Source organism: Drosophila rhopaloa, unplaced genomic scaffold (genome assembly GCF_018152115.1).
Source record: "Drosophila rhopaloa isolate 14029-0021.01 unplaced genomic scaffold, ASM1815211v1 contig_178, whole genome shotgun sequence".
Classification (NCBI taxonomy): Eukaryota; Metazoa; Arthropoda; class Insecta; order Diptera; family Drosophilidae; genus Drosophila; species Drosophila rhopaloa.
The window spans coordinates 2,952,987-2,978,839 of NW_025335059.1; the positions used below are offsets into that span (position 1 = coordinate 2,952,987).

The 25,853-nt window shown below is 46.9% G+C and overlaps 8 protein-coding genes across 10 annotated transcripts; 4 read left to right on the forward strand and 4 right to left on the reverse strand.

Annotated features, from left to right (window-relative positions):
• The first annotated feature begins 110 nt into the window (after nt 1–110).
• On the forward strand, nt 111–3,852 carry LOC108043979 (importin-9). The gene is made up of 6 exons (XM_017122822.2): nt 111–361; nt 454–1,098; nt 1,156–1,574; nt 1,632–2,183; nt 2,242–3,030; nt 3,118–3,852. The coding sequence occupies exons 1-6, from the start codon at nt 223–225 to the stop codon at nt 3,628–3,630; spliced, it is 3,057 nt and encodes a 1,018-aa protein (XP_016978311.2). The 5' UTR covers nt 111–222; the 3' UTR covers nt 3,631–3,852.
• Nucleotides 3,853–3,991: 139 nt separating this feature from the next.
• Nucleotides 3,992–7,805, reverse strand: LOC108043982 (sodium-coupled monocarboxylate transporter 1). Its single transcript, XM_017122824.2, has 8 exons — nt 6,943–7,805; nt 6,813–6,878; nt 6,203–6,477; nt 5,883–6,132; nt 5,434–5,814; nt 4,466–4,650; nt 4,226–4,409; nt 3,992–4,170 (listed from the first exon to the last, which is right to left on the reverse strand). The coding sequence occupies exons 1-8, from the start codon at nt 7,300–7,302 to the stop codon at nt 4,108–4,110; spliced, it is 1,764 nt and encodes a 587-aa protein (XP_016978313.1). The 5' UTR covers nt 7,303–7,805; the 3' UTR covers nt 3,992–4,107.
• A 190-nt stretch (nt 7,806–7,995) lies between these two features.
• On the reverse strand, nt 7,996–10,639 carry LOC108043980 (neither inactivation nor afterpotential protein G). Its single transcript, XM_017122823.2, has 6 exons — nt 10,616–10,639; nt 10,428–10,562; nt 9,011–10,287; nt 8,711–8,922; nt 8,618–8,658; nt 7,996–8,434 (listed from the first exon to the last, which is right to left on the reverse strand). The coding sequence occupies exons 1-6, from the start codon at nt 10,632–10,634 to the stop codon at nt 8,325–8,327; spliced, it is 1,794 nt and encodes a 597-aa protein (XP_016978312.2). The 5' UTR covers nt 10,635–10,639; the 3' UTR covers nt 7,996–8,324.
• A 604-nt stretch (nt 10,640–11,243) lies between these two features.
• On the forward strand, nt 11,244–19,516 carry LOC108043976 (zinc finger FYVE domain-containing protein 26 homolog). The gene is given in 9 exon segments (XM_017122817.2): nt 11,244–11,620; nt 11,677–13,467; nt 13,811–14,842; nt 14,844–15,090; nt 15,154–16,853; nt 16,917–17,175; nt 17,232–18,301; nt 18,361–18,488; nt 18,633–19,516. Coding segments are annotated over 9 exon segments (6,732 nt in total). The 5' UTR covers nt 11,244–11,545; the 3' UTR covers nt 19,063–19,516.
• Nucleotides 19,517–19,583: 67 nt separating this feature from the next.
• Nucleotides 19,584–20,342, forward strand: LOC108043978 (D-aminoacyl-tRNA deacylase). 3 transcript variants are annotated; one of them, XM_017122820.2, is made up of 4 exons: nt 19,584–19,685; nt 19,742–19,836; nt 19,903–20,135; nt 20,201–20,342. In XM_017122820.2, the coding sequence occupies exons 2-4, from the start codon at nt 19,820–19,822 to the stop codon at nt 20,308–20,310; spliced, it is 360 nt and encodes a 119-aa protein (XP_016978309.1). In that variant the 5' UTR covers nt 19,584–19,685; nt 19,742–19,819; the 3' UTR covers nt 20,311–20,342. The 3 variants fall into 3 exon arrangements, with proteins under 3 accessions (XP_016978309.1, XP_016978308.1, XP_016978310.1); XM_017122819.2 differs by having other exon boundaries at nt 19,742–19,832; XM_017122821.2 differs by lacking the exon at nt 20,201–20,342 and having other exon boundaries at nt 19,903–20,005.
• Nucleotides 20,339–21,151, reverse strand: LOC108043977 (probable ribosome biogenesis protein RLP24). The gene is made up of 2 exons (XM_017122818.2): nt 20,981–21,151; nt 20,339–20,910 (listed from the first exon to the last, which is right to left on the reverse strand). Exons 1-2 carry the CDS (start codon nt 21,059–21,061, stop codon nt 20,416–20,418), a joined length of 576 nt encoding a protein of 191 aa, XP_016978307.1. The 5' UTR covers nt 21,062–21,151; the 3' UTR covers nt 20,339–20,415.
• A 389-nt stretch (nt 21,152–21,540) lies between these two features.
• On the forward strand, nt 21,541–23,233 carry LOC108043984 (apyrase). The gene is made up of 2 exons (XM_017122826.2): nt 21,541–22,634; nt 22,689–23,233. Exons 1-2 carry the CDS (start codon nt 21,700–21,702, stop codon nt 22,984–22,986), a joined length of 1,233 nt encoding a protein of 410 aa, XP_016978315.1. The 5' UTR covers nt 21,541–21,699; the 3' UTR covers nt 22,987–23,233.
• Nucleotides 23,166–25,586, reverse strand: LOC108043983 (exonuclease 3'-5' domain-containing protein 2). The gene is made up of 3 exons (XM_017122825.1): nt 25,316–25,586; nt 24,129–25,256; nt 23,166–23,651 (listed from the first exon to the last, which is right to left on the reverse strand). Exons 1-3 carry the CDS (start codon nt 25,528–25,530, stop codon nt 23,243–23,245), a joined length of 1,752 nt encoding a protein of 583 aa, XP_016978314.1. The 5' UTR covers nt 25,531–25,586; the 3' UTR covers nt 23,166–23,242.
• Nucleotides 25,587–25,853: the final 267 nt, after the last annotated feature.

Here is a 25,853-nt window from a genome sequence, read left to right on the forward strand (position 1 = left end):
AACTAGAAATAGCAGGCATACAAACAAAATCACACTTTTAAAAATAGCTGAGAATTATTTTTAAAAAGCGATAGTTCGATAAGCGTCAAACTGCCATCTCTACTTTTAGTTTATCGAGTACAGTGTTGTACAACGCCACTGTGGGCCAACACATGTCCGCGCCGGTTTCTATTTGCAAATTTGGACATTGCGAATTCATTTATTGCGAACCGCTATCACAAAATGTCGCTGCAATTTCAAAACGACTGCGGAGATTCCGTAAAACAGGCGATCATCGAGGAGCTGCAAAACCTCCTAAGCTCAGACACGGGTGTCCTCCAGCAGGCGGAGAGGCGAACAAAGCAGCTGGAGTACACGGAAGGTGATTTGGCGGGCAGCCAGCTTGGCTTGGCTTGGGTGCGGTTTATTGGCACATGTACATCGGTCCATCTAACCCATCTCACCCACTTGCAGGCTATGGCGTCTATCTGTCTGAGATCATTATGAACCAGGCGCACGAGCTGCCACTCCGTCAGATCGCGATCGTAATGCTCACACGCTACGTGGAGAACCACTGGACGGATGACCAGGACGCCGGCGGCAAGGCCAACGGCTGCATGGCCAGCGAGCAGGCGAAGCGCACCATCCGCAACATTCTGCCCAATGGACTGTACGATCCCAACTCCAAGATCCGCTCCTCGGTAGCGCACACCATATCCACCATAGCCGCCACAGATTACCCACATAGTTGGGCGGAGCTGTTCGACATTATAGTAAAATGTCTGGGCGGAAACGAGGACTCCATACACGGAGCTATGCAAGTCCTACAGGACTTTAACTACGATGTGGAGCAGATCAAGGAACTGGGACCAGTGGTCATACCCGAGGTCTATCGCATTTTCGACTCGGAGAAGAATTACTCGATAAAAACCCGCGTCTCGGCCATTCGCATTTTGAAACCACTGTTCGCATCTATTGCCACACTGATCTCCAATAAGGAAGAGCAAAGTACCATGATGAGCTCCATTCTAACCAATTTTATGGACAAGCTGATGCATTACCTGAGTATGAATAGCGGCGCCGGATCGAGTTTCCTTCTGCGCTCTGAGATCATCAAGGGTGGGTTGTATTTTCTCTTCCCCAGAAAGTAAACTAAACCTGTATTTCCCACTTTAGTGTTTACCCATTTGGTCACCGAAATGCCCAAGTACATCAACCCCTTTATGGACCGCGTTTTGCCCATAATTTGGCAGCTGCTTACACAGATAGCAGAGACTTACGTGAAGGTGTCGGTAAACCAGACCGAAACGAATCCCCTGGCCAGCGGCGACAGCGAGGAAGATGATGAGCAGACCAATTTCCAAACGCTTATCATCCAGATCCTAGAGTTCATCAACTGCATTCTGACTTGCAGCAAACTGCGCGGCTGCATCAAAAACGTACTGGCTGATCTCATCTATATTACGATCGTGTACATCCAGTTGAGCGAGGAGCAGCTTGAGGACTGGCAGGACGACCCGGAAAAGTTTGTGGACGATGAAGATGACGGTGGCGTAGAGTTGACAGTGCGCATGTGCGGCCGTGATGTCCTGCTGGTAAGAGGGAGAAACCTCATCCAAAGTCTGCTCATTCTAACTAATAATCTTTTATAGGCCATAAATGACGAGTTCGGTGCTAAGGCCATCCAGCCATTGCAAGAGGCTTTGGGAAGGCATTTCAGCGTGGCAGAGGCGGAGAAGGCGGCCAACAATCCCAACTGGTGGAAGATACAGGAGGCCTGCATGGATGCCGTTCACGGTTTTCGCGACATCATCCTCGAGGGTGACTCCACATTCGACCTGTTGAACTATTTGACCATAGTTCGGAATCTGCTTGTGCACCAGGAATCGCCGCCTCTGGTGGGTCGCGCCCTTTGGACGCTGAGCACCTACTCCAAGTCGGACCTCTACAATCCACAGATGTTGACCGAGATCCTTGACGTCACGCTGTGCAGCCTGTCGCCGGAGAAGTCGCACATCCTGAGAATTAGTGCAGTGCGCACACTGAACGGCTTTCTCCAGGCGAACGAAACGAGCGAGGGAGAGAAGCGTACTTTATTGGTTTCCAAACTGCCTGGATTCCTAGAAGGAATCATGGCTTTAGTACCGGGTTCCAAAGCCGCTGTTTTAGCCTTGCTAATGGAGGCCTTGACCATCATGGTTAAAGTGAGTCACTAAAATAAATTGATATTTTCATTCTGTTATTTATATCCCCTATTTCTAGTTCGATGCTGAGTTCGCCTTTGCAGGCCAGGCCAAGATCACGCCTCTGGCCATTGCTGTGTTTCTTAAGTACACGGAGGATCCGTTTGTGCTGGAAACGGTTCAGGATCTTATCAAAGCACTGTGTCAGCGCAAGGAGTGCCTCGGACCGCTGCAAGAGAAGTTCATTCCCACTATCGTTAGCATCCTAGGACTGACAGGAGCGGCATCCACGGAGAAGCAGGACATTGCCCTAGACGTTCTCAACACAATAGTCCGCTACACGGAGCCGCCTCTGAGCAACTCGTTGCTGGAGACCGCTTTTCCTGCCGTGATTAACTGCGTACTGCACACTGACGACCATGCCGTCATGGTTGCCGGTGGCGAATGCTTGCGCAGTTTCATCAACGTGTCCCCGGACCAGATCTGCAGCTACAAGAACGGCGAGGGCATCAACTGCATCATGCAAGTGGTGGCCACTGTGCTGCTCAATCCCATGAACAGCGAAATGACAGCAGGGGGTCAAATCGGACGCCTCGTCATCACTATTATTACCAAGATGGGCAGCATGCTCGGCCAAAATGTGGACATGCTGCTTAAGGCTGTGATAAGCAAGATGCAGAACCTCGAGTGCCTAAAAGTTATTATGAATCTTGTTTTGATCTTCGCACATCTGTTCCTTACACAAATGGACGCGGTGCTCAATTTCCTTTCTACTGTTCCCGGACCAAACGGAGAGCCAGCGATGCAGTTTGTGCTTACCAATTGGCTTTCACGCCAGAACTCATTTTTCGGAACCTATGAGCGAAAGGTAAGTGAAGTTTAAATTTCATATCACATATTTGGAAATTTGTACATTACTTGGATATTTTAAGATTAATCGTTTTGCTGTTAACAGGTCACCACAATGGCTCTCTGCAAGCTGTTTGAATATGGAGTGGCCACACAGGACAACCGCTTGACCTCAATAACCTTTAAAGAGTTAGTGGATGACCCCACAGATACGCGCAGAAGGACACGCTCCGTGGCGGCTGCAACCCAGAAGTGGGTGACCATTCCGGCGCTCGTCAAGATTTTTAAGGTGTTGATTTCTGAGTATCAGCACTTCCAAGAGGGAAAAACGGACGAACCTCTCACGGACAGCGAAGAGGATGGCGAGGATGAGGAGGCGCCCGGAACTGCTTCAAAGCCACGCTACATTTCCGATCTGTTCGAATCGGACGACGATAATGCCGAGGATGAACAGTTGCTGCTGGAGCTGCTTAAGGAGATCAACTACCAGGGCGACATTGCTGACAACCTGCAGAAGTTCCTAACCACCTTTACGCAGAACGAGCACTTCCCCACTTTTTATGAACACCTCACAGAAGGCGAACGCCTCATCCTGCTCACAAAGGTGCAGCAGAAGTAGTTCGCAGCAGCTTAAGGAATTCCTTAATTTTTACATGTTTTACGTCGAATTGTGTTAATCGTATTTATATATTGTTGCTAACCCTTGAATGAAATACACATTTCTATATTTTTTAAATAAGAAAGTTTTGAGTTGATAGGATTTGTCATACGACAAAAATTAACGAAAATATGAAATATTTAAATGAAGTTTGGATTAAATTAATTAATTTTGTAAAAATTATGTATTTTGAATTTATATTTAAATAGAAGATACATATATTTCATTTAAAAAATCGAGAATTGCATTGCAAGTCTCATTCAAAAAAGCATTTTTAAAATTGAAAGAACACAAAAAGTGATGTACAAATCAAAACTATAAACACTAAAAAAATGTAATATTTTATTTAAATAATGCAGTAGGGATCTAAATTGTTTAGGTTAAAATGAAAACATTTACCAAGCTTTAGAATTAGGCGTTGGGTTCGAATTTGGATGATCATAAAGCCACCTCGTCGGGGCGGAGCTTGTGCTGAAGTGGAATGTCGGGCTTGTACGCATCCTGTTGAAAGACACTTTAATTCCAGTCTACCTTAGGTCAGATCCACTATACTCACCATGGGCTTTTCGGAGCCAAAGGTAAAAAACTTTCGTATGCAGGGAGTGAGCAGCACTGGATCCACCTTGTTGGGATTATTTTTGCCAAACACCAGGGTGCCGAGCAGCGCTACGATAATGGTGATGGAGGCTCCAAAGGTCGTGTACCACATATAAGAGATTCGGTAAAGCGGAAAGACATCCCTGTGGTTTTCAAGGATCATGAGAAATTGTTTATTAAATGCAATATCTTCTCTTACTGTGTAGTTGCAACCAGGTGAGTTGTGTTGGCCAGACTGGTGGTTACGTTAAAGCTGTAGTCGCACTGTTCCACATTCAGTGGTTTCGTATGGTAACTAATGGCTCCAGAAGCGATTGCCCACTGAGCATTCAAACTCACCCAGGACATGGCTATCACACCCATAATTCCGCCGAGTAAAGCGCTCTGAAAAATAAATATAGAATAATGTTTTGATTATTTTCCAGTCTAAAAACTACACTTGTAAGTCCATAACTTTTCTTAAAGGCATCCGATTTCAAAGTGCCATACTTTAAAATGATTGTGGTTTAATCCTGTAAAGATCTGTATTCAGATCTTTGTTTATATTTTTGGGTCGATTTTTCGTCATTTTTATGATGTTCCCCCTTTCCAAATTTTCGAAAAATGGCTTCCCAGAAAAAGTGTCCAAAAACTAGACTTCTAAGCCCATAACTTTTCTTCCAGACATCCGATTACCAAAATGAATACTTCTAAATGATGGTGGCTAAATTTTGTAAAAATCTGTGTTCTGGGTTTATATTTTTAGGTCGATTTTAATTTTTAATGGCTTTGCAGAAAGGTCTCAAAAACTGCACTTCCACCTTTTCTTACAGACATCCGATTTCAAAGTGGCATACTGTAAAATGACTGTGGTTTAATTCTCTAAAAATCAGTGTTCGAAAGATTGTTTGTCGATTTTTCATTACATTGTATTCTTCAGCAATTTTAGAAATAGGGTTTTACTTTTATAAAACTCGTACGACTATATCATAAGACTGCCATAGAAAATGTATAAAAATCGGCCTACCTTTACCGAAATCGAAATATAGAATATTTAATTTTTGTAACAGGGTATATAAACTTTGGCGCGCCAAGATTATTTACTAATTTAATATATTCTGAGAAAACAAGTGTTAAGTATTTTTTAAATAGGAATAAAATATTAACGTAAAGTTAAATTAAACTCACGTTTCCATTGATCCAGGGTAGAAAAACACCCATAGTGAAGATGCCGAAAAGTGGACCGTTTGTGATCGCCTCCAGGCTCATGGTCAACTGGAGGACGGTGCCCATGTGCTCCACCACGTAGACCAGGCACACACAGAGGGCTCCCACCCCGACGACCACCAAGCGCATGATCCAATTCGTCGCCGAGCTGGAGAGAGGCTGCTTCACGTAAGGCTTGACGAAGTCCTCCAGCACCACGGCGGACATGGAGTTAAGGCAGGTGGATAGGGAACTCAGGGCGGCACTAAAGACACCGGCGATGAAGAGTCCGGTCATGCCAGGCAGTTCGCCCAGGGTCTCCATCACAAAGAGTGGCAGGAGTTGATCTCGAGCCTTGGCCAGCTGGAATTGAAATGTAATATCGATGTTAAATAAAGTATAATTATGATTTGGGCCACTGGAACACTTACCTTGGTCGTTAGGGGATCACAGTTTTGGTAGGTGGCGTAGATAAGTAGTCCATTGTAGCCACAGAGCGCCATTAGGATGAGCACGCCGACACAGAAGATGCAGAGCGCTTTTCGAGCATCACCGAGGGTCGGAAGCGACAGATACCGCTGGATCATATTCTGGGAAACGGCGTTTGTCTGCGTCCAGTAGACGATGCCTCCAAAAAATAGACACCAAAACGTGTGGCGCACTGTTGGATCGAAACTGAGACTGAAATCCAGAGTAAATGGAAGCCATTACAATGATAGTTTTACTATTACTATATTACTATCATACTTACTCCGGTGCTTCTAGACGATCCGAGTTCCAAGCCCGCTCCAGAACCACTCCGGGTCCTCCAATATCACGGGTACCCTTGATTGCCACTAGGAACAGTGCCCCCAGCATGGACACCGCCTGGACCACGTCCGTCCAGACCACTGCCTTTAGGCCACCAAGACTCGTGTAGAAGACGCAGATGATGCACACGATCGGAGTGATCGTATGGACCCCAATCCCCGTCACCTGGTTGAAGGCCAGCGCCGGTACATAGATCACGATGGGCAGATAGGCCACCTTTAAAATTCATGTCATTAGTAAAGAAGTCGAAAGTGTAAAGTATTAACTTCTATTGAGCAAAGTATAAATATTAAATTTCCATTATTGGGTAGAACACCTGAACTCTGAATCATTTCCAATAATGAGAGATGTATGGTTTTTTATTTTTTTTAGAGACTCGAAGAATGTCAAGTGTTTTTAAGTCATTAAAAAATACAAAAATTAAAATGCCTTTGCTTAACTTAATTGTTTTGGGATAACGGAGTACATAAGATTAATAGATAGATAAATGAACAATGAGGCAAGTCAATAATTGGAGGCTACCGACTAATAAGACTCGCCCAAATACTCACATTCATAACGGCAAACATAATGGATCCGTACAGGCGTAACCTCCGATCGTAGCGAACCTCCAGATACTGTCCAGAATCCAAAGAGAATTTAGATTAATCCACTGAATCATATCCCAAGAAACAAGCTTACCTCGTAGGTGGAGGTGATGTTCAGGTCGTGGAAAACGGGTAGGTAAAACACGCCCATCACCACGCCCATTCCGATTACTCCGCAGGCCACGTAGAGGTACTGGACACCATAGGAGTACACCTCCGTGGGAAGCCCGAGCAGTGTGATTCCGGATACAAAGCTGGCCACCAGAGAGAAGGCGATGGGTATGACCAACATCTTGCGCCCGCCCAGCATGTAATCATCCTCGGAGACGGACTTGTTCATGAACCCAAAGTAAATTCCAATCCCGATGCAGAGCAGGAACATTGAAACAAAGGCCACATAATCTGGCCAGGCGAAGCGCTGCAGCTCGCCCAGAATCTCATCGATGCTCGACATGGTGACTAACTACGTTGGAGATCGGCAGCTGGATGGGATATGTCCGCCTCTCAGGTCCGTCGGTGGCTCACTGTGCCCATGTGCTGTCCAGATTTGGGTGCCTCTGCTTAGGCGGCTGTGATTCAATTCAATTCCGCTCAATTATCAATTGTGGGGTAATTTAGTTTCGGGGGCACGGGGCAGCGACTATCTTTAGTTAAGCCGGCGGGCGGGGGAATTACGACACCTCCGTCTCCAGTTCCGGGTACGTCCCATTGATCATCGCTCGCCTGGACCACTGGCACAATTTTTACTAAGATCGGCACGGATCCTCCTTGTACAAATTATGTCACCCTGCACGCAAACTGATCTTCCGAAAATTCACCAAGAACCCAGAGACGCGACTTAATCTCGACACCAATCACAGCGAAATCCCGGAGGTCTCACTGCGAATCGGCATTTCCCACTGCCGGAGCCGAAATGTAACGCCTAATTGGGACTCTCGGAATTTTTACTGATGCGGATTGTAGTTGCACAAGAACTGAGTGCCATGCGCCGCCAGAGGTTTACTACGTATATAGTCATTCACAGAACCACCTGGCAGAGAGCCAGGAGAACTGCAGCGGAGGCGGAGCGGGATCAAGTGCAAGATCACCGGCGAAACGGCGGGACCAATCGACACAACACTCAACAAAAATTACTACATGTTTTTTAAACATATTACAAATTTAAAAACTTTAATAAAGAAGTAAATTAAATGGGATTTTAAATAAATGTTTTCGTTAAACGAATTTTAAACGAATATTAATCTTCTTAAGACAACTTTTTAAAATGCGTAAACTTGTAAATAATTTAAATTTAAATAAATTTAAAAACTTAATAAAAACTTAAATAAATCATCGAATATTACAAATGGAAAGTATTTTTTAAGAGTTTTAGCAATTTAATGTTTAAAAATAAAATAAATTTTAAGGCTAACTTTGGTTCAGTGTGGATGTCCCCCAACTTGAACGCATTTGTAACAATCTCACAGAGAATTTCATTCACTTCGAACCACCGGCCTGCAGTTCGCTCTTCAGTATCCAAGAGGCAGCTCTCAGCGCAATGGCGGCCACCACCGAGTTGGGATTCCCCGAGATGGGACGGGGCAGGACTGGAGAAAATAATACACAAATAATTATTACGTTTTACACATGGAATTTTCATGGAATTATGAATATTTTGAAGATAATATATATTTGGTGGAAACTTAACTTCTTATGTAAGAAGTAAAACGATAGGATCAAATAAGGTATTTATTAATAAAGTAGGAAAAGTTAAATGTTCCAATACATACCGCTGGCATCCACCACCCGCATATTGGATACACCATGTAATCTAAAGGGAATTAATTGATTTAATCTTGTTTTATTTTAGAGAAATGTTCTACCTCAACTGGGAGTCCACGACGCTGCCCAAAGCACATGTCCCTCCTGGATGATGCGATCCGAGCCCAATGTGTCGCATCAGGCACTCCAAGTAGTGATCCGAGGGTCGTTGCTCAAAGAAGTCCCGCTCAAAAGGGCCAAAGTTGGAGCATTCCTGCAAACGTGGCCAGTGGATGCGGGGATGCAGTGAAGCGAAGGCGGAGGAAGTGATCAGCTAAAATATAAGATATTTACCATTAAATTAAATCAATATTTTTATAAAAATAAACCTTAAATCATTTTAAATTCTTGAATTTCAATACCTCAACAGCATTTCGAATGGCCGCAATGGTGCAGGCCACATCCTTCTCGCTGCTCAAGTAGTTTGGATCAATCAATGGATTCCTTCTCATATGGCGGTTGAGCAGACCCACGGATCCTCGTGACCTTGGCTGCAGACAGCTGGATATCACCACAAATCCCTCCTGGGAGGCGTTATAATAACGTGGAAAGAGGGCTCGAAATGCTGGACCCTTAAAATTGGATATGGACATCAGCGAAGATTCGTCGATGGCACCGGCGCCAAAGAAGGTGAGTCCAAAGGGCGAGGATCCTAATTCTCCATAGCTAGCCACGTTTCCCAGCACTCCAAAGTTTCCCAAGGGTCCTGTTCCAGAGCTAAGGAAGTTGATCAGTGTCATGGGATTCAAGAGCGTGTTCTGATTTAGTGTGGGTCCAGTAACTCCCATTGAAACGAAAAGTGGAAGGTTAAAGTGATCGTGCAGGTTGTGACCGACCAATGGCAAACTATGCTGCACAGGAATTCCAAGTTTGTTCAATGCGGATATGTCTCCGATTCCAGAGGCCAAGAGGAGCTGAGGTGTTTGGTAGGCTCCAGTGCAGAGGATTAGCTCTCTCCTCACCTCAATGCTGAATTCCTGCTCCCTGTTCTCCTCATCCTTAATCCCCACCAGAACGGAGGTGGCATGGGGGAATGGACTTGAGGAGAGTTGAATCCGCTTTACCAAAGCTTCGGGCAGCAGGCGAAGATTGGAACGATGAAGCACTGGATTTAGGAACTGCTGCACAACCGAGTGACGCAGGCCATTCCTAATATTATACATAGATCGTCGAAAGATCCAATCCTTGTGGGAAAACTGCGCCTGAGCCTCGTCCAGTGCCTCAGTTAATTTGGAATAACGTCGCGGGATTTCAAACATATCCGAGGTCTTGGGCTTAGCAGCTGCCATAAAAGATCTCATCTGCGACCAACTCCAGTCGCTCAGATTGTAAAGATCCCGCCAGGAATCGAAGTCCGGCCCATGACCATCGAAGTGCAGCATGTAGTTGAGATTGGCGGAACCACCCAGTCCTTTGCCCCTCGGCAAGCACTGCCTCCGTTCGATGAGACCTCTGGAGGAGTGTTTCTGGGGAACAGAGAGGAAGGACCAGTCGTTGATGCCCTTCTGCTGAAAGGTGGTCAGCAAAGGAATCCGACTAAGCAGGCCAAATTGTCCTCCAGCCTCGATGAGCAACACACTCCCATTACTGTGCTTGGCGAGCAGAGAGGTGAGTGTGCTGCCTCCAGTTCCAGCTCCAACTAGATATGAAATAATTACAGAACTTATTACATTGTAAAGTTTATTTTAGTTAGGTTAATTTCCGCTACCTATAACTATGTTTGTCTATATATTCGTATCAGTCTTAAATGTTCCTATCCCATTTAGAAATACCACTTACCAATCACATAGTCGAATGAAAATAGCCGCTCCTCCGGTGCCAAAACATTAGGAATGGAGGTCTTAAGCAGAGTGCCCGTCAGGATAACAATGACAGATAGGAATCCTACAATAATCCCACCCAACACCAGGATCTCTAAAAAGACAAACACTCAACAACTGTTTGTTTATACTTTTTCTAGAGCTTACTTTGGATTTTTAGACCCATGTTGTTCAGTGCGATGACGAAATCTAACTAGCTCGAAAGCGAGAATAACTGACTGGGCACCGACTTGGTCTAATCCAATTAAAGCCTTCGAGGGGTGGTATTGCGCGCCAAATTTAAATTCAACTGCGGCGCAAATCGGCTAGAGATGAGCTTTTGGCAAACAATATTTATGTAGTGATGCGGGATCTTTATTAAGCTAATATATCTATTTTTATTTATTTTATATAACAAAAATTATATTTAAAGACCACCAATTAATATACGTTAATACTTATTCCAAAAAGTATGCTTGATTATATTAAATATATTTAAGTACAAAAATTGTAACCTTTTTTAAAAATTTCCTTAAGCTTTCAACATTAGATAAGGAATTTCTTAAGGGCTCAATATACGTTTAAAATTAAGATAGCGTTCAAATTAATACAAGCCTTTTGCGACGTGGCATAAGCGTGACTTTATCAGGTGGATTTTATTATATTAACTCTTAAAAACCACCTGTTATCCCACAGTGCTCAACCAAGAGCTTTTTTTAACCTTTTCCCGCCTAATTTAGCTAACTGCACTTCGATTTTTTTGATATCGATTTGCACTCATCACTGGTAGCCGTAAGCCACCTAAATTCTTTGTTATTGCATTCGCAAGGCACCGAAGATCGACTCCAGGCCGTCCGAAAGTAATATGTGGGCGGCTGTTATCTCTCGACAGTGGAAATCTGACTCCAGAACAGCTGTTAGTCAAGCGAAAACAAAAGGCGAGCTGCAACAATAGCCCAGATCCAGATTATCAGCAGTGGAAGATCACCCAGTGAGCCCCATTCAGAAGTCAGCAGACCGAACAATGAACTAGCCCCAATAGAAAGGCACAGCTCAGAAGAACGTTGGAGTCCCTTGAGGAGCAACAGGTGTACTACAATGGGCGACCAGCAGGAGGAGAATCTGAGCCAGCTACTGGACCTATTGCCCAAGGATCAGCGGCAGGTCTTTGAGGTGGGTTTAACGATCTAGTTCAGCCGACCGAACGTAATTACACACATTCCTTATAGACCTTCATCCAGTGGCTCCATGGCAAGGCCACGGGAGCCATTCAGTCCCACCAGAACGCACTGCAATCCGCGCTCCAGACGTCGCCCTATCCCTCCTTGCAGCTGCTGCAGTTGCTCCACGAGCGCTCGAAGCTGCACATTGGCCAAATAATAGCCACCTTGCTCCGACAGTTGTTAGATGAAGATGTCTCATCACCGCGATCCCTTTGTGTGCTGGCCAACTTTCCCGCAACCATTTTGGAGGCGGCTACGCTTCTCCACAAGCTGATGACTCGGCTGGTGGGTGATTCAGTCACTAGTGAGCACTTAATGCTGGCAATGTTGGCGCGCAGCGACGGACAACTACTGGAGGAACTTCTGCAGGAGCAGCAGCTGGCCATGCGGACAAAGTGCAGTGAGGCGGCGCCCACCAAGCAGTTGGTTTTGTGGCTGGCCCTAAGCCAAAGGGAGCATTTTGTGGCCAGTGTGTGCCAGCAGATCAAGGACTTTCAGTGCTTCCAAGATCCCACACTGAGAAATACCTTGCTAATCCTTCGTCTGGCCAATGAGTTTGCACTGGGAACCCAGACTTTGGATGAAATAGGTTGCATGGAAAAATACTTAGCGGAATTCGATGTTAGCGCTGTGCCGGAGGATCTGCAGGAAGTCCATCAATTTTTCTACGCAGACTTTCAGCGACTGACCGCGCTTCTCAAGTTTCTGCGACCGCGGGAAGTGACCAAAACACTCAAAGTGGATGCCATACTACGGTCGCCGGGCGTGCTCTCCCTAATCCACGAGAACGGAATTTTGTGCGAGCACCACGAGTTGCTTCGCTTACTCGAAGAGACCTACAAGTGGCAGCAGCAAACTCCGGCGCTGAAGTGTCAATACCAACAGGAGGTAGAGGTTCTGAGCTACTACACAGCCCTTTGCCATGTGTACAATGTGATTCTGGATGAGGGCGAGCAGACAACCAAGGCCAAGCTGGTTCAGCTTTCCGGGCAGTTGAGGCAACTGCATCAGTTGGGCACTTTGTGCTCCCTACTGGAAGACATCTTCGCGTTGGTTTTTCTTCGCTGGGAGCAGCTTGAGCAAAGCCCACAAAAGAGAAGGGAAGAGGAGGAGGACGACGAGGATGATGATGACGAGCAGTATGTGGACGATGACGTTACTTCGCCCCCGCGTCAAACCGCTGTTCACACCCAGCGCACGCGGTATGGATTCATCTGCCGCTCGCCCTCGCTGCAGGCGCTCTTCACTTTTCTCAAGGCATTTGTCACTAAGAAGTTGCACTCGCAGGACTACAAGTGCGCCACGGAGCACCAACAAAGGTTCCAGCGCCTTGTGGATGCTATTAGCGAGGCCCTGTGGAAGCTGGGTGTTCTGCACAAGATAGAGCAGTCGCTGACCAAGTCTGCGCCGTCGATCAACTGCCTTTTGGAGCCGGAACAGTTGCTCCAGTTGGTCCAACTCCATAGCACGGCCAAGGAGAAGGCCTCCAGCGACGATGAGAGCCGGGAGCGCAGCAACCACGCTTCCAGTCTTAATCGGAGGAAGGCTCGTAAGCAGCGACGAGCGGCCAGCTTTAGCGGAGCGGTGGCTCCAAAATCCTCTACGGATGGTGGGCTCACAATGGAGCAATACAGGGCACGGGCGCAGTTGCTTAGTGGCAGTGGCAGCAGGAAGAGTTCTTGTGTGACTGCTCCATTTGAGCGCTCTATCATCCCCAAGATACTCAGTACGCCGGAACAACTGGCCATTATGGCGCTGGCCCTAAAGAATTTCAACGATGTGAAGCAGATCATCGAGGTGAGTGGCTAGAAATCTTGCGATAAGAGTCTCTTTTGTTGGTTGTATTTTGCAATTTACATTTATTGCTGTTGTTACTTCTGTATGTATTTTAAATTATTTTTAAATTTATATTTAGTATTGACTGTCATCATTATCAATATTTATGTAATAACAATTAAATAATTCCTCTGAAATCAATTGATCTTATTAAAAAATATATTTAATTACTTAAGCTATTATAGAAAATAAATCTAAAATGGCATCTTTTTGGACCAGCTGTGGTTGGCCAATTATGATTTGCAACAATGATTTCGAATACAAGTAATATATATGTACATACTCCTCTTTTCACAATTTGCAGACCTTTCACCTGGAGAGTAGTCAGTTAAACCGTGAGCTGCAGTTTATGGAGCAACAGCAGCTGGTAAAGCAGAAACTGGCGACCATCTACACCAACTATCAGACTTTGGAGGCGCAGCAACCGAACTCTGGAGAGACCACCGTGGAGCAGATCAAAGGCGTGGCGGCCAAGGGCTTTGAACTGTCCAAGATCATCAGCGTTGTGGATAACTTTGCACAGGCCCAACGCATGCAACAAAGTTCAGAGTTAAAAGGTCTTATTCTGCGGCACAGTTCCAACGGACAGCAGGCATTCTTGCAGCAGTTTGAGGAGCGCAATTTAAATGCCCTAATTATATGCGACCTGATTGTGAACCTGGGCTTTAACCGGGAAATAACCAGCAACCTGCTTTTGGTCATTCGCCGCCAGCAACAGCAAAAGATGACCAGCGATGATTCGTCTTCCTGCAATGGCTCCTCTGAGATTGGCGCCATGAATCTCCTGCAGAATCTCTGTGAGTGCATGCGCCTACTGGAGCGATCTGGCCTGCAACCTGCACTAAATGAGCTACTCTCTCTGAAAAGTTATCCACTCAGGCCGTCGGTCTTGGCTTTGCAGCTGCAACGGGAGGCCGCATTTCAAACGATCTGTAGAAAGGAATCTTCTGAATATTCGCATGGTCAGGATCTACGTTCCAACGTCGGGCAATTTCAGCAGCTGCGCTCGCGGCACAACTACTACGCCCGTTTCTGCACTTATGTCCAACAGCTGGCGCGGCTCCTGCAGCTAAGAGATCCCAACCTAGAGTATCACACTTCTCAGCTCCTTCGCAACGATCCATACGAAGTAATCGGTGAACTGATCTACGAGTGCGGCATAACACCTCTGGAGATCGAGGCGAGTGTTGCGGCTCTCCACCTCAATCTCGTGCATGTGATTGCGCTAAACATCTGCCCGCAATTGGGCGTAGAACCCACTAAGAGATTGCCCCGCCTTGTGGCTCCTCAGAAGCAGGAATCTATCCACAACTATATAGCCCAGCACAACCAGCTTCTTGGCTCAGATATTGCAAGCCATACAGCTTGGGAATCTTCCAGATGGCGATGCGGGATTGGACTTCTCTTGTCTGGGACACCTTGTGAACCTTCCGGAGGTGGAGATCCTGGCCTCCATGCATGACGGCAATCGACTGCTGGCCGCCTTAAATACCTACAAGTTGGACATTGCCAGCCTTGAGCAGTTGGTGTCGGATCAGGAGCAACTGCTGCAGATGTTGCTGCTGGGAATTGGTGGTCAAACAGGTGAGGAAATACCAAAATATTATTTTAAAACATAATTTTTATTAATGCTCTGTTTTCACGCAGATTCTCCTAAGAAAGTAAACTCGCGGGTTGACCAACTGATTCTGGAACTTATTGAGAAGGATCCGCGTAACATCCAACTCGTTGTTCACATGAGCAATCTCGGACTGCGTGCACGCCTTCTGAAGGAGCACTTCACCCGCATTCCCAGCAGTCAGCAGGCCAAGGAGCTTATAGAACGGACTCTACAGCATCGTCATGCAGCTAAGTCGATTCCACCTTTCTTACGTTCCCAACTAGAGAACACGCTGTCGGACATAACAATATATGCCAGAGTGTCAGCACTGCTCCAATTCGAAAGCTGGCCGCAGGCCTACGACTTTGGTCTCCAGACTCCGAACGTAATCTTTGAGCAGTTGCTGCAACGGCGGCGATTCGGCTTGTGCTTGGAATGGAGTCGTGTGGTTTTCCTGGCAGGATCAGCGGGTCAGCAACGGGTGTGCCTGCTCACCCTATTGGATTCTCTTTTGGAGCTACGGGATGGCGACGAGTTGGACGAGTCCTTGCTGGGAATTGTCAAGATGTTTCCGGCCATCGCGCTGGTTAATTTCCTGGACACGCACAAGGATAAGTTCAGGTCGCTGCCTCTGCTGCAATGGGTGATCGACTACCTGGAGGGTCATGCCCGCGATCCGCGTCTGTACAGAAACTATCAACTCTCCCTGGAGCTCTTACGTCAAATGGATGTCGAAGAGCGGTCACCGTTTTGGAAACTACTCCGGCACCCACTGCTGATCGTAGAGCAGTTGGTAATGAACGCCCGTTTTGAGATGCTGGGAAAGCTGCTGGATGCTGCTCGCTTAAAATTACAAAAGGAGAAGCCCCAGGGCCCTTGTCCCTACTGCTTCGAAAAAACGGGACATGCCTATGATGTCCAGTCCAGTTCGGGTTCGGGGAGTGGAGCAGGAGGAACCCCCGGAAAAGTCCGCTTTCAACTGGGACAAACCACACCGGAAGCATTTATTCTGCTGAACTTCAACTCCTACCAGCAGGATCACTTTGTGGGACAGGAGTGTTTAGACCTCCTTATGCGAATTTATGCCAGTAAAGCTCTGGACTACCATGTGGCCAATGTCCGGGCCGCCTCCGAGCCAAGTTCTCTGGGCACTGATGTTCAAAACTCACTGGACTCCCTTTGTGGCACCTTCGTGGTACCAAAGCAGGCACCCAATCGTATGCAGTGGACGCGGGATGAGGAGGCCAGTCACTGCATGTGCTGCCGGCGGGCTGCTTTTACCATGTTGATGCGACGCCACCATTGCCGCAGATGCGGACGGGTGGTGTGCTACGCCTGCTCCACCCATCGGATTAAGATACCAGAACTTTACGACGAGTTGGAGGTGCGCATCTGCAACGATTGCGCTGGCAGCTTGGCTCCTCGGGATCAAGGAGATGGGGTTTCTAGTGAGAGGAGTGCGCCCTCAACATCAGGATCAAGGTCTTCGGGACAGGGTGAGACCTTTAAGTGGCGCCTGAGCGGTATCATAACCCACGACAAACTGCTGCGCGAAGAGTTCTCCTATGAGCACGCCCCCAGTGTGGCTCTCAGTTTGTCCATCCTACGTAATCATGTGGAGCAGCGTAGTTGCGTGGACCTGCTGCTCTTCCACTGCCGCAAACTAGAGAAGCTGATTGTGCCAAATCCAGAGGTGGACTACGGTCTGGTGGCCAAAATGATTAACTGTCTGGCCTTCGCCGCAAAGGTAAATGAACTGTTTAAAACTAAAAACTCACTGTCTATTTAAATAAGTAATTTATCCTAATAGGTTCGCGGCGCTCCAGGAGAGTTTGAAAACATTCGCGAACACTCTGAGATCATTATGGCTGTGGTGCAGCAGGGCTGTGAGGCGCTAATCCCAACCGGACCACTGGACAACCACAATCTGCGGAAGCTAGCGGATGCTTTGGTGGAGGCGGAACACTGGACATTAGCCCTAGAAGTACACCTAAAGTGTGGATTTGCCACTACGGGAGTAATGGCGGCCCACGGACTGGCCTGTATCCGAGCCGGCTGCTACGATGCGGGTAAGCAATGACCCGTTGTTCCTCTAAGACGTTTAATTAAATGGTATATATTTTAGCCCGAGAAAAGTTCGCACACTGCATGACTCGACTTTCCAGTGAGCAGCTCAATAGCAGCATTTGCAAGAGCATGTTTGGAGTCACTTCCCCAGAGGCTGTGCTTCTGCCCAGGAAGCGGCCACAACGCGGTCCAGCTCTTCTCCAGGAAATATTGCAGCTTATAGCGGCGATGCCACAGGCTCAGCCTCAACCTGAGACTCTTCACCGGGCCTCCCTCATGCGCAATTCGAATACCTCATTGGCGTCCCTTTTCTCGCGACGTCGAGAGCCATACGTCCAGCAACGTCCTCTTCGAGAACCGGCTCTAAACGTGATGAACGCTTTGGCGGGGCTTAAGAATATAGCCAAGGGTCACTACGGCGGTCAAATTGCTGCCACCGAGGAGAGTCGTCGGCAGGAACGCGGCTTTGAGGAGTCACTGCACTATGTGCTCACCTATGGTAGTCACGGCGACATCCTGACCTTCCTGATGGGACGTGAAGAGTTGCGCGCAGCACTTCGTTACTGGCAACACCAGCAGTTGGAGGCGGATCTTTTCATACAGCATATCTTCCAGCCGCAACTGGTCAATGGAGGTCTGCCAGCTTTGATGGATGAACTACAAAAGCTGGACGACGCCCAACTGAGTGCCTGGCGCCTGCCGCTGCTGCAGACTTGCCGCCACTTGGAGCAGCAGCAGCAACTCAGTTCCCTGTACCAATTGCAGCTCTTGCTAAAGGATCCCATTCGGGCCAGCATGACATGCGTGAAGTTCTATGCCCTGCAGTGCGAGAACTTCCAAAAACTGCAGGCAAATGCCCAGCACCTGACCTCGGCTCACATGCACCTGCAGGGAGAACTGGATCTGTCCGAGTGGGAGCATCTGCAGCGGCAGCAAGCTCGAAGGGGCAGCGTGACTAGTGGAGCCAGCGTTCGAGGTGCCTGCTTCGCCATGCAGATGGATGCCAGGGCTCTCAATGGGCACATCAATACCATTCGGAGGCAGTTGGAGGTGGCCAAGTTTTTGGCTCAATGCGAAGAAGAACAAGCCCCAAATATGCCCCTTAAAACTATACAAACTTTAAAGCAGGTAAGGGAATGAATTTCATGTATAAATACTTGTAATATTACTCAATTGTGCTCTTAAAGATTCGATTGGAGTCAAGTCGAGGTACTCTGCCAACTCTCTTTGAAGGCGCCACAGATCGCATTCAGCTGTGTATCCTGATCCTAATGTGCGGCAAGAACATAGACGAAGGCTTCGGCCTAGCGTACGGGTAAGTAAGAAGTTTAGCCCAACTATATAACCTATGAATATTCATATTTCAGCAAGATATTAAAAACTTTTCCCTATTTATTAACATGTACATATTTCCTGCCCTACCACTCCTTAATTTTAAAAACGTATTATTTTTTTCCAGAATTATGCAGGACTACAAGCTAGCTGCAGTGAAGGTGTTTGGAGCTACGGCCAAGTACCTGGCCCGGAATCAGCGCCTTGCCGAAGTGGAACGCCTCCTGGACTGTATTGCGAGCAACAACGGAGGAGGCATTTCGGCGGAGTCCGACGAGATCCTCTCGATCGCCATCAACGCCGCAGTGCACAGCAGTGCTCCGGAGACCAAGCAGATGCTGGACCGGCTAATCAAACGCATCAGCAGCGTGGAGTTGCGGGTCTCCTCCTACATCTACATTGGGCAGCTCAAGTCCGCCTATCTACTGGCCAACAAGCACGAGCGACTGGCGGACATCCGAAAAATCCTGCGGCAGGCGGACCTTACCGGCCAGGTTCACATCAAGAAGCTGTGCGAGATGAAGCTCCAGCTTAGCACCCCGCCAACGCCTCTGTGATATCGTAACCCCTCGGGCAATAACAATTTAACTATAATATACCCATTATTAAGAGGTTTCACTAGCTGTGATAAATACTAAAATGATACATTTTTAATTTTGTATCTCCCAGAAAACAAATATTCACAAAAAAGGATCACATATCTAATCGTAATCAAGCTAAATTAATTTGAAAACCCGGTTTCCTTCGAGATACAAATTTAGTAATCATCATCTGAGTATTTCTGACTAGTGATAACCCCCACTAATTTGCATGTGGGCCTGTATAGGGAGTTTGTTTTTAGAATTTAACATTTACTTAGATCAATTTTAATCTTTCCAAAGGGCCAGCAAGTATTCAACCCTCGAGCTCAAAAAGACTCTCCCAACAAATAACCAAATTATATTATTGATTGTACTGTATTATCTTAATGTTATTTTTATAGTAATTATATTGTTATATGTTTATTCAAAAGAAAGGCGCCAATGTTTGAATTAATTTAATGCTTTTAACACTGCCAGTGGCAAATTTTACAGCACTGTTTGGAATGAAATAACTAATATATGTAGCTGACTGGTAAATATATAGAAATATAGAGCAATGCGGGCGGTTATACAAAGGGTTAAGGCCGCCAAAGTGACGGGTATGCATGGATCAAATAGTTACCATCTTGGATATAGCTTTAAAGTGTTATTCTAGTGATGGACGAGCTGGTGTCCTCCATTGGGCCGGGGCTGTGCGTGCTGGTGGGGATTAAGGCCAGCGATACTGCCAAAGATGTTGAGTATCTGTAGGTAATTCCCTTTCAGATAAAAATTAGCTGAACTATAGATTACTTAGTACTCTGATTACTTTCTTAGGGTCCGCAAGATCTTGGCCCTGCGTTTGTTTGAGGAGGAGGGCAAGCGGTGGCAAAAGTCTGTCAAAGATCTGAATCTGGAGTTGCTCTGCGTCTCCCAGTTCACATTGTATCACCGGCTAAAGGGCAACAAGCCGGATTTCTCGGCGGCCATGAAGGGTGAGGAAGCCCAGCAGCTGTACAATCACTTCCTAGATCGGCTGGGGCAATCCTACGATAGTAACAAGATTAAAGGTGGGTCACATTCTGGGGTTCTCCAGGACTTTATAATTCATAATTATGCCTTTTCCCCTTAACAGATGGCAAATTCGGAGCCTACATGCAGGTGCACATAGAAAACGATGGGCCTGTGACTATTAATCTGGAATCTCCAGATCAAAAGCAATCCGACGAAGGAGTGGACAAGTGATGACCCAAATAAACAAAGACTACGTGCATTTATTTACCACGGGGTTTTTATTTAGTTTATTTTTTAGCAGCAACTTAAACCTAAAAAAAATCAGCATACTCGTCCTTAGGCTTCTAACATCTCCAGATCCTCGATACCCATTCCCTCCTCGAGCCTCTTCTCGAGCTCGCGCGCATCCACGTAGGTGATCTTCTCCTCGGGCAGGTCCTCCTCCATGAGGGCAGCCTCCTCCGCCGCCTCCTTGGCGCGGCGCTCCTTGAGCCCGGCGGCCGGGGAGCGGATAAGGGACATGTTGCGCTGCACATCCTTGACGTCCATCTGGATCTCGATCTGGCGACCCTTGCGGAGGCGCTCCATGACAAAGTGGCTGGTGCGCTTCTCCTTGATCTCCGTCACCCTCTTGATGGCCTCCAGAGCCTTCTGCCAGGTCTCGCGGCTATATTTGATGGGCACATTGCGGCGCTTCTCGAACTCGAAGCTGGGATCTATGGCCAGCTCCTTGCCGGCGGCCTTGCGGTGCGCCTTTGTCCATCCGACCTTGCGGGGATTCTTCTTCCGCTTGAAGGCCTTGTGGCACTTGCCGCGACAGAATTTGAAGATCTACGGAAAAATGGAGTGAACCAAAATAAACATGGGAGCACATGTAAACAGGAGAGCCAATCAATCCTACCTTGCAGTCATTTCGCACGAAATTTACCCCGTGGCCTGGGTATATCTTGCTGGAGCAAAAATAACACGTTTCAATGCGCATTTTCGCAAATTACGACGAATAATTTGCGAAAAAAAACAAAGCGCAAGCAGCTAGCACGTGTGCTGCTGAAGAAGAAGAGAGATAAAAATATATCGATAGCGAACAGTGTGACCAGGGTGTGACCACCCATCGATTACAAATAAGGAGCTGGCTTAAAAATAGCTAAAAATAGTGGTTATATATGAAAAAAGAAAAATATATTTATAGCTTCAATTTATATTTCTATATTTGTTGTAGACCATTTTAAATATCATATGTTACTTTTGAGGTTTATTATATATCTGAAACTTTTAGTATGTTTGAATTCTGTTAACAATTTTCTAGCAAAAAATGATCTTGAAATTAATTAAATGTAAAACATTTATAGAGTGGCTTGAATGAAAGTTACTAATTTACACTTGTCTAACTTCAAGAAAATAATTGATTTAATTTATATTTCCTTTAGTTCGTTTGCCGTCACCCTAAATTTGAAATGTAATTAAAATGGTATCACCTGATTTTCTGCTATTGCCTCTCCACCTCCTGCAATCAGCTGTTGCACCAGCTGCGCGTCCCGGCTACGCTGGTCACACCGTCAGCATCCAAACAACAATCCGGACACATCACCGAGATCTTGCTGACGTGCGAGGTGCCAACAGATGCATCTGGAAGATCACTCGCCGCGCGCCATGTACATGCGGGACTGGCGGAAGGCTCTGCGGACGCCCACCTACCGGATTGGAAATCGAACGGTGCGCTTCAACTACCACTTCGCTCTGCTCATCGCCTGCGCCCTCGGCCTTGTCCTGCTCTTTTACTGTGCGAACCTGGGGTCGCATTCCTCCTCCGACGGCTACAGGCTGAGGCGAAGCTTTGTGGACGCCTGGAGTCGGGACAGTGGCTCGGTGGCCCATGTCTACAATGCCACTTATCCGCTCACGCCTCCCATGGTGCTGCGGGGCGGGGTCATCAACTACCGGATAGCCATGATCGCCGATTTGGACACCAACTCCAAGGTGACCAAAAGCGACGGCAGCTTCACATGGCGCAGTTACCTGAAGAAGGGCTACCTCACCTACACGGTGGCCAGGGCCGAGATCCAGATTAGCTGGGATGACGGAGCGCCTACAGCCCTAGAATCTGCATTCGCCCTGAAAGGTCGGGGCATGGAGCTCTCCGAGTTGGTCACCTTTAACGGGCGCTTGCTCAGCTTTGACGACCGCACTGGATTGATATACGAAATAGTTAACGACAAGCCCATTCCCTGGGTGATCCTGCTCGATGGCGACGGGCACAGTGCCAAGGGCTTCAAGTCCGAGTGGGCCACAGTGAAGCAGCAAACACTATATGTCGGCTCCATGGGCAAGGAGTGGACGACGAGTGCGGGCGACTTCGAGAACAACAATCCCATGTACGTAAAGGCCATTACGACCTCCGGGGAGGTGCGGTCACTCAACTGGGTGAACAACTTTAAACAGCTGCGGCTGCAGTCCCAACAGATAACCTGGCCAGGCTACATGATCCACGAGAGTGGGACCTGGTCGGATGTCAAACAGCGGTGGTTTTTCCTGCCCAGACGTTGCTCCAAGGAAAAGTGTGTTCCCCTATCACTCTTTAAGTCCTTTACTTATCCCTTTATGTTCTGCAGGTACAACGAAACCAAGGACGAGCACATGGGCTGCAATGTCCTGGTCTCCGCCGACGAAAGCTTCACCAAGATCGAGACCGTACAACTCGATCCTGAAAATACAACGCCTACGCATGGCTTCTCCAGCTTTAAGTTCCTGCCCGGCACCGATGACTCCATAATAGTGGCTCTTAAGTCAGAGGAGTTGAATGGTAAGACGGCTACCTTCATCACAGCCTTCGATATTAAGGGCAAGACGCTGCTGCCCGAAATGCGGATCGAGTCAGATTATAAGTACGAAGGATTCGAGTTCATTTAGCTTGTAACTCCACGCCACTACACTCCACTCAACTTCGATCCAGGTGCTCCAGGTTTAAGCGTGTACATAATGTATTAATGTCCCATACTGTAAGCTTTATATTTATAGTCAGCTAGGTTAGTCCAGCGATGGTCATCTGCCTCGTGACTCCCTTTCCCTGTCTCGTACCTTAGCACAAATCAAATTTTAGTTTATTTTTATTGAAATTGAAATATACAACGTACAAAGCCGGCGGCAAACTCAAAAAGACCCTGCATCATATGACTTTAACCTTCGCATCCAATCCGGCCACCAGAAGATCAGCTTCATCCACGCGTCCCTCGCTAGCCCGGACCTCCAGCCGATCGGCGTTGTGGTTGACGTTCCAGAGTTCGGGCAGGAAGCGGGGCTGCATGGCGTGCAGAAAGTGCTCTCGCCACAGTCGCTCCAGCTCCACGAGACCGCCGAACTTGTCGCGATATTGCTGCACTACTCGCTCCCCGTGCTGGCAGTAGTCGGCGTTCTCCACGCGGTATTCCACGCTGGCCGCCTGCCGCAGAAGCTGCTCCGTGACCTCCGTTTGATCAGAGTAGAATTCGAGAAGGGTTCGCTGCATATCGGCCACCTTAGCAGCCGGTATCTTTGTGCCATGGTAGAGCAGTGCCTTGCCAGCGGATTGAACGCGTCTAAAAGACAAAATGGAAAGAAATTATATTCATTAATCAAAGTATCCGAGGAGGTGTAGGAGCTTCATGATATTCTCTTTTAAAAACATCGGTTATAATAAGCTTTTTTATGTAATTATGTTTTTAATTAATTGCATTTTTGTAAAATCCTTAAGAAATGTACATATTACCAGAGCTAGTTTAAAAATGTTTCGGAAATGAAGTAAAAAAAAATCTGATAAAGAGTGATTGAAAAGATAACAAGTGGTACTATTCACCTTAAAACTGAAGGTCTGTTCTGGTTTTGACATTCGGAAAGTTTTTACGCTCTGTTTGGTTTGACTTTAAATTTATGGTGCAAAATTGATAGTTAAATTTGGGTACATTCTTTTTTTTATATTTTGTGTTGTTTCAGAATATTTAATTGAAAATTGTATTATTTATTGAAATTCAAACAAAAGACTAATAGGAAGGTATTAAATTACTACATTGACTTACTTGAGCTCCGGATCATCGCGGAACTTGACGGATCCGTCTCCATACTTAAAAGGAGCTTCGCACTGGACGGCAAGTTTCGTCCGCACTCGAAGATCCGAGATGTTGCTAAGCTGGTGGCAGGTGGGACAAAGGAGGAGCACGTCGTGGGAGGTATGAGACTTCATGACCATGGGAAAATGCTTTCTGTATTCCCGAGGCACTACATTCTTTCGGATGTAGGCATCTCGATCGCCGCATACTACGCACTGGTTTTCTTTGGGCGTCTGGTAGTAGCGACCTACATCGCCTACCGCTCGACCCGCTGGTTCGAAATTAAGGCGAACGGTAAAGGGCTCCTCACTAATCTGCGTGCCCAGGTTTTGGTTGAGATACCAGGACGCCTTGCGCCGGTCAATTGTGCACAGGAGCTCGCCATCGGGCGCCTGGAGCAGGCAGTTGTCATAGAAGTCCTTGGATCGCGTGCCCATTTGCCGGAATGGTTGCTTCTTTGGCAGCCATTTTTTGCTTTTGGATGGACCACAACTCTTTGAGCGAGTGGCTCCACTTCCGGTCAGGCTGAGTGAAAAGCCCTTGGTAAAGTCCACGTCCAGGAAGGGCTCGAATTTGTTGCGCAGGCTATCATCGTTCAGTGACCGACGTTGCCAGAAATATTTGGGTTCCAAATCCCTGGCCAGCTTTTGATAAATGGCCACTGCCACCAGGGCATCATTGGCAGCATAATTAAGCTGTTTTGGCTCCAGCTCCTTGGCCTCCCAGTTGGAGCAGGCCAGGCGCCAGTTCTTATCCAGTGTATAGTTCAGATGTGTCTGGGAGAGCTTGCCCAATCCTCCTGGCTTGTGGCCCGCCATAACGCACAGGAAGCGCAGATCCAGGGTGCTGGCCACGCCCACTCCGTAGTCATGGGAAAGCTTCATGGCATCCTCCTGCGGTGCCACACCCACTTTGATCACCGCATCGTCTTCGAGCAACTCCCTAAGGCCCTTGGGTATTTGTTTCATGTGACAGAGGCGGAACAAGGCGCACAAACCCCGATGGGAGCTGAGTTGCAGCAGGGCCACAGGTCGCCGGCTCCCGCCCACGGTGATCCATTCGCAGTCAAATCCGAGAACTTTAAAAGTCTGGCAGTGACTAAAAACGAGCCAAAATGAAAAATCTCTGATAGACAAAAAAATTGGGGTAATACTAACTTCTTCAGTTCATTCAAAACCCATTGTGTAGTTGTTTCCTGGACGGAGTTGAGCACTTCTATGTGACGCTGGGGTAGCGGACTGCCGTAGTGCCAAACCCGACGCAGTGGACCCAGCAGCGACTGCCTGTTCCTCACCAGAACATAAACTAATCCTACTCCCGCGGCCACAATCGCCCATTTCCTGGTGGTAGCAACTCCAGATTCCTGGCTCATTGTTTTTCTTGTGGCGAAATAAATAGCTTTTTAACGGGCCTGCCAACTTACTAAACAAAAGCCGATTCAAAAAAAAATAGCTACAAAAACAAAACCAGTAATGTAAAAAAGATTCGTTGAATAAATCTAAAAACGCAAAGCTGGTGATAATTTTCGTTTTTAAACATTTAATTTTTTCAAAAATACAGCTTAAATATTTAAAAAGGCTTTATTTAGGTAAATGTTTTTTTTAATTTTTGTTTCTTTGCAATGGTTAAAAACTATTCTATTTATTTTTTTGTTGACCTGCCAATTGTTTTTTTAAATAAACTTGGTGCCAATAT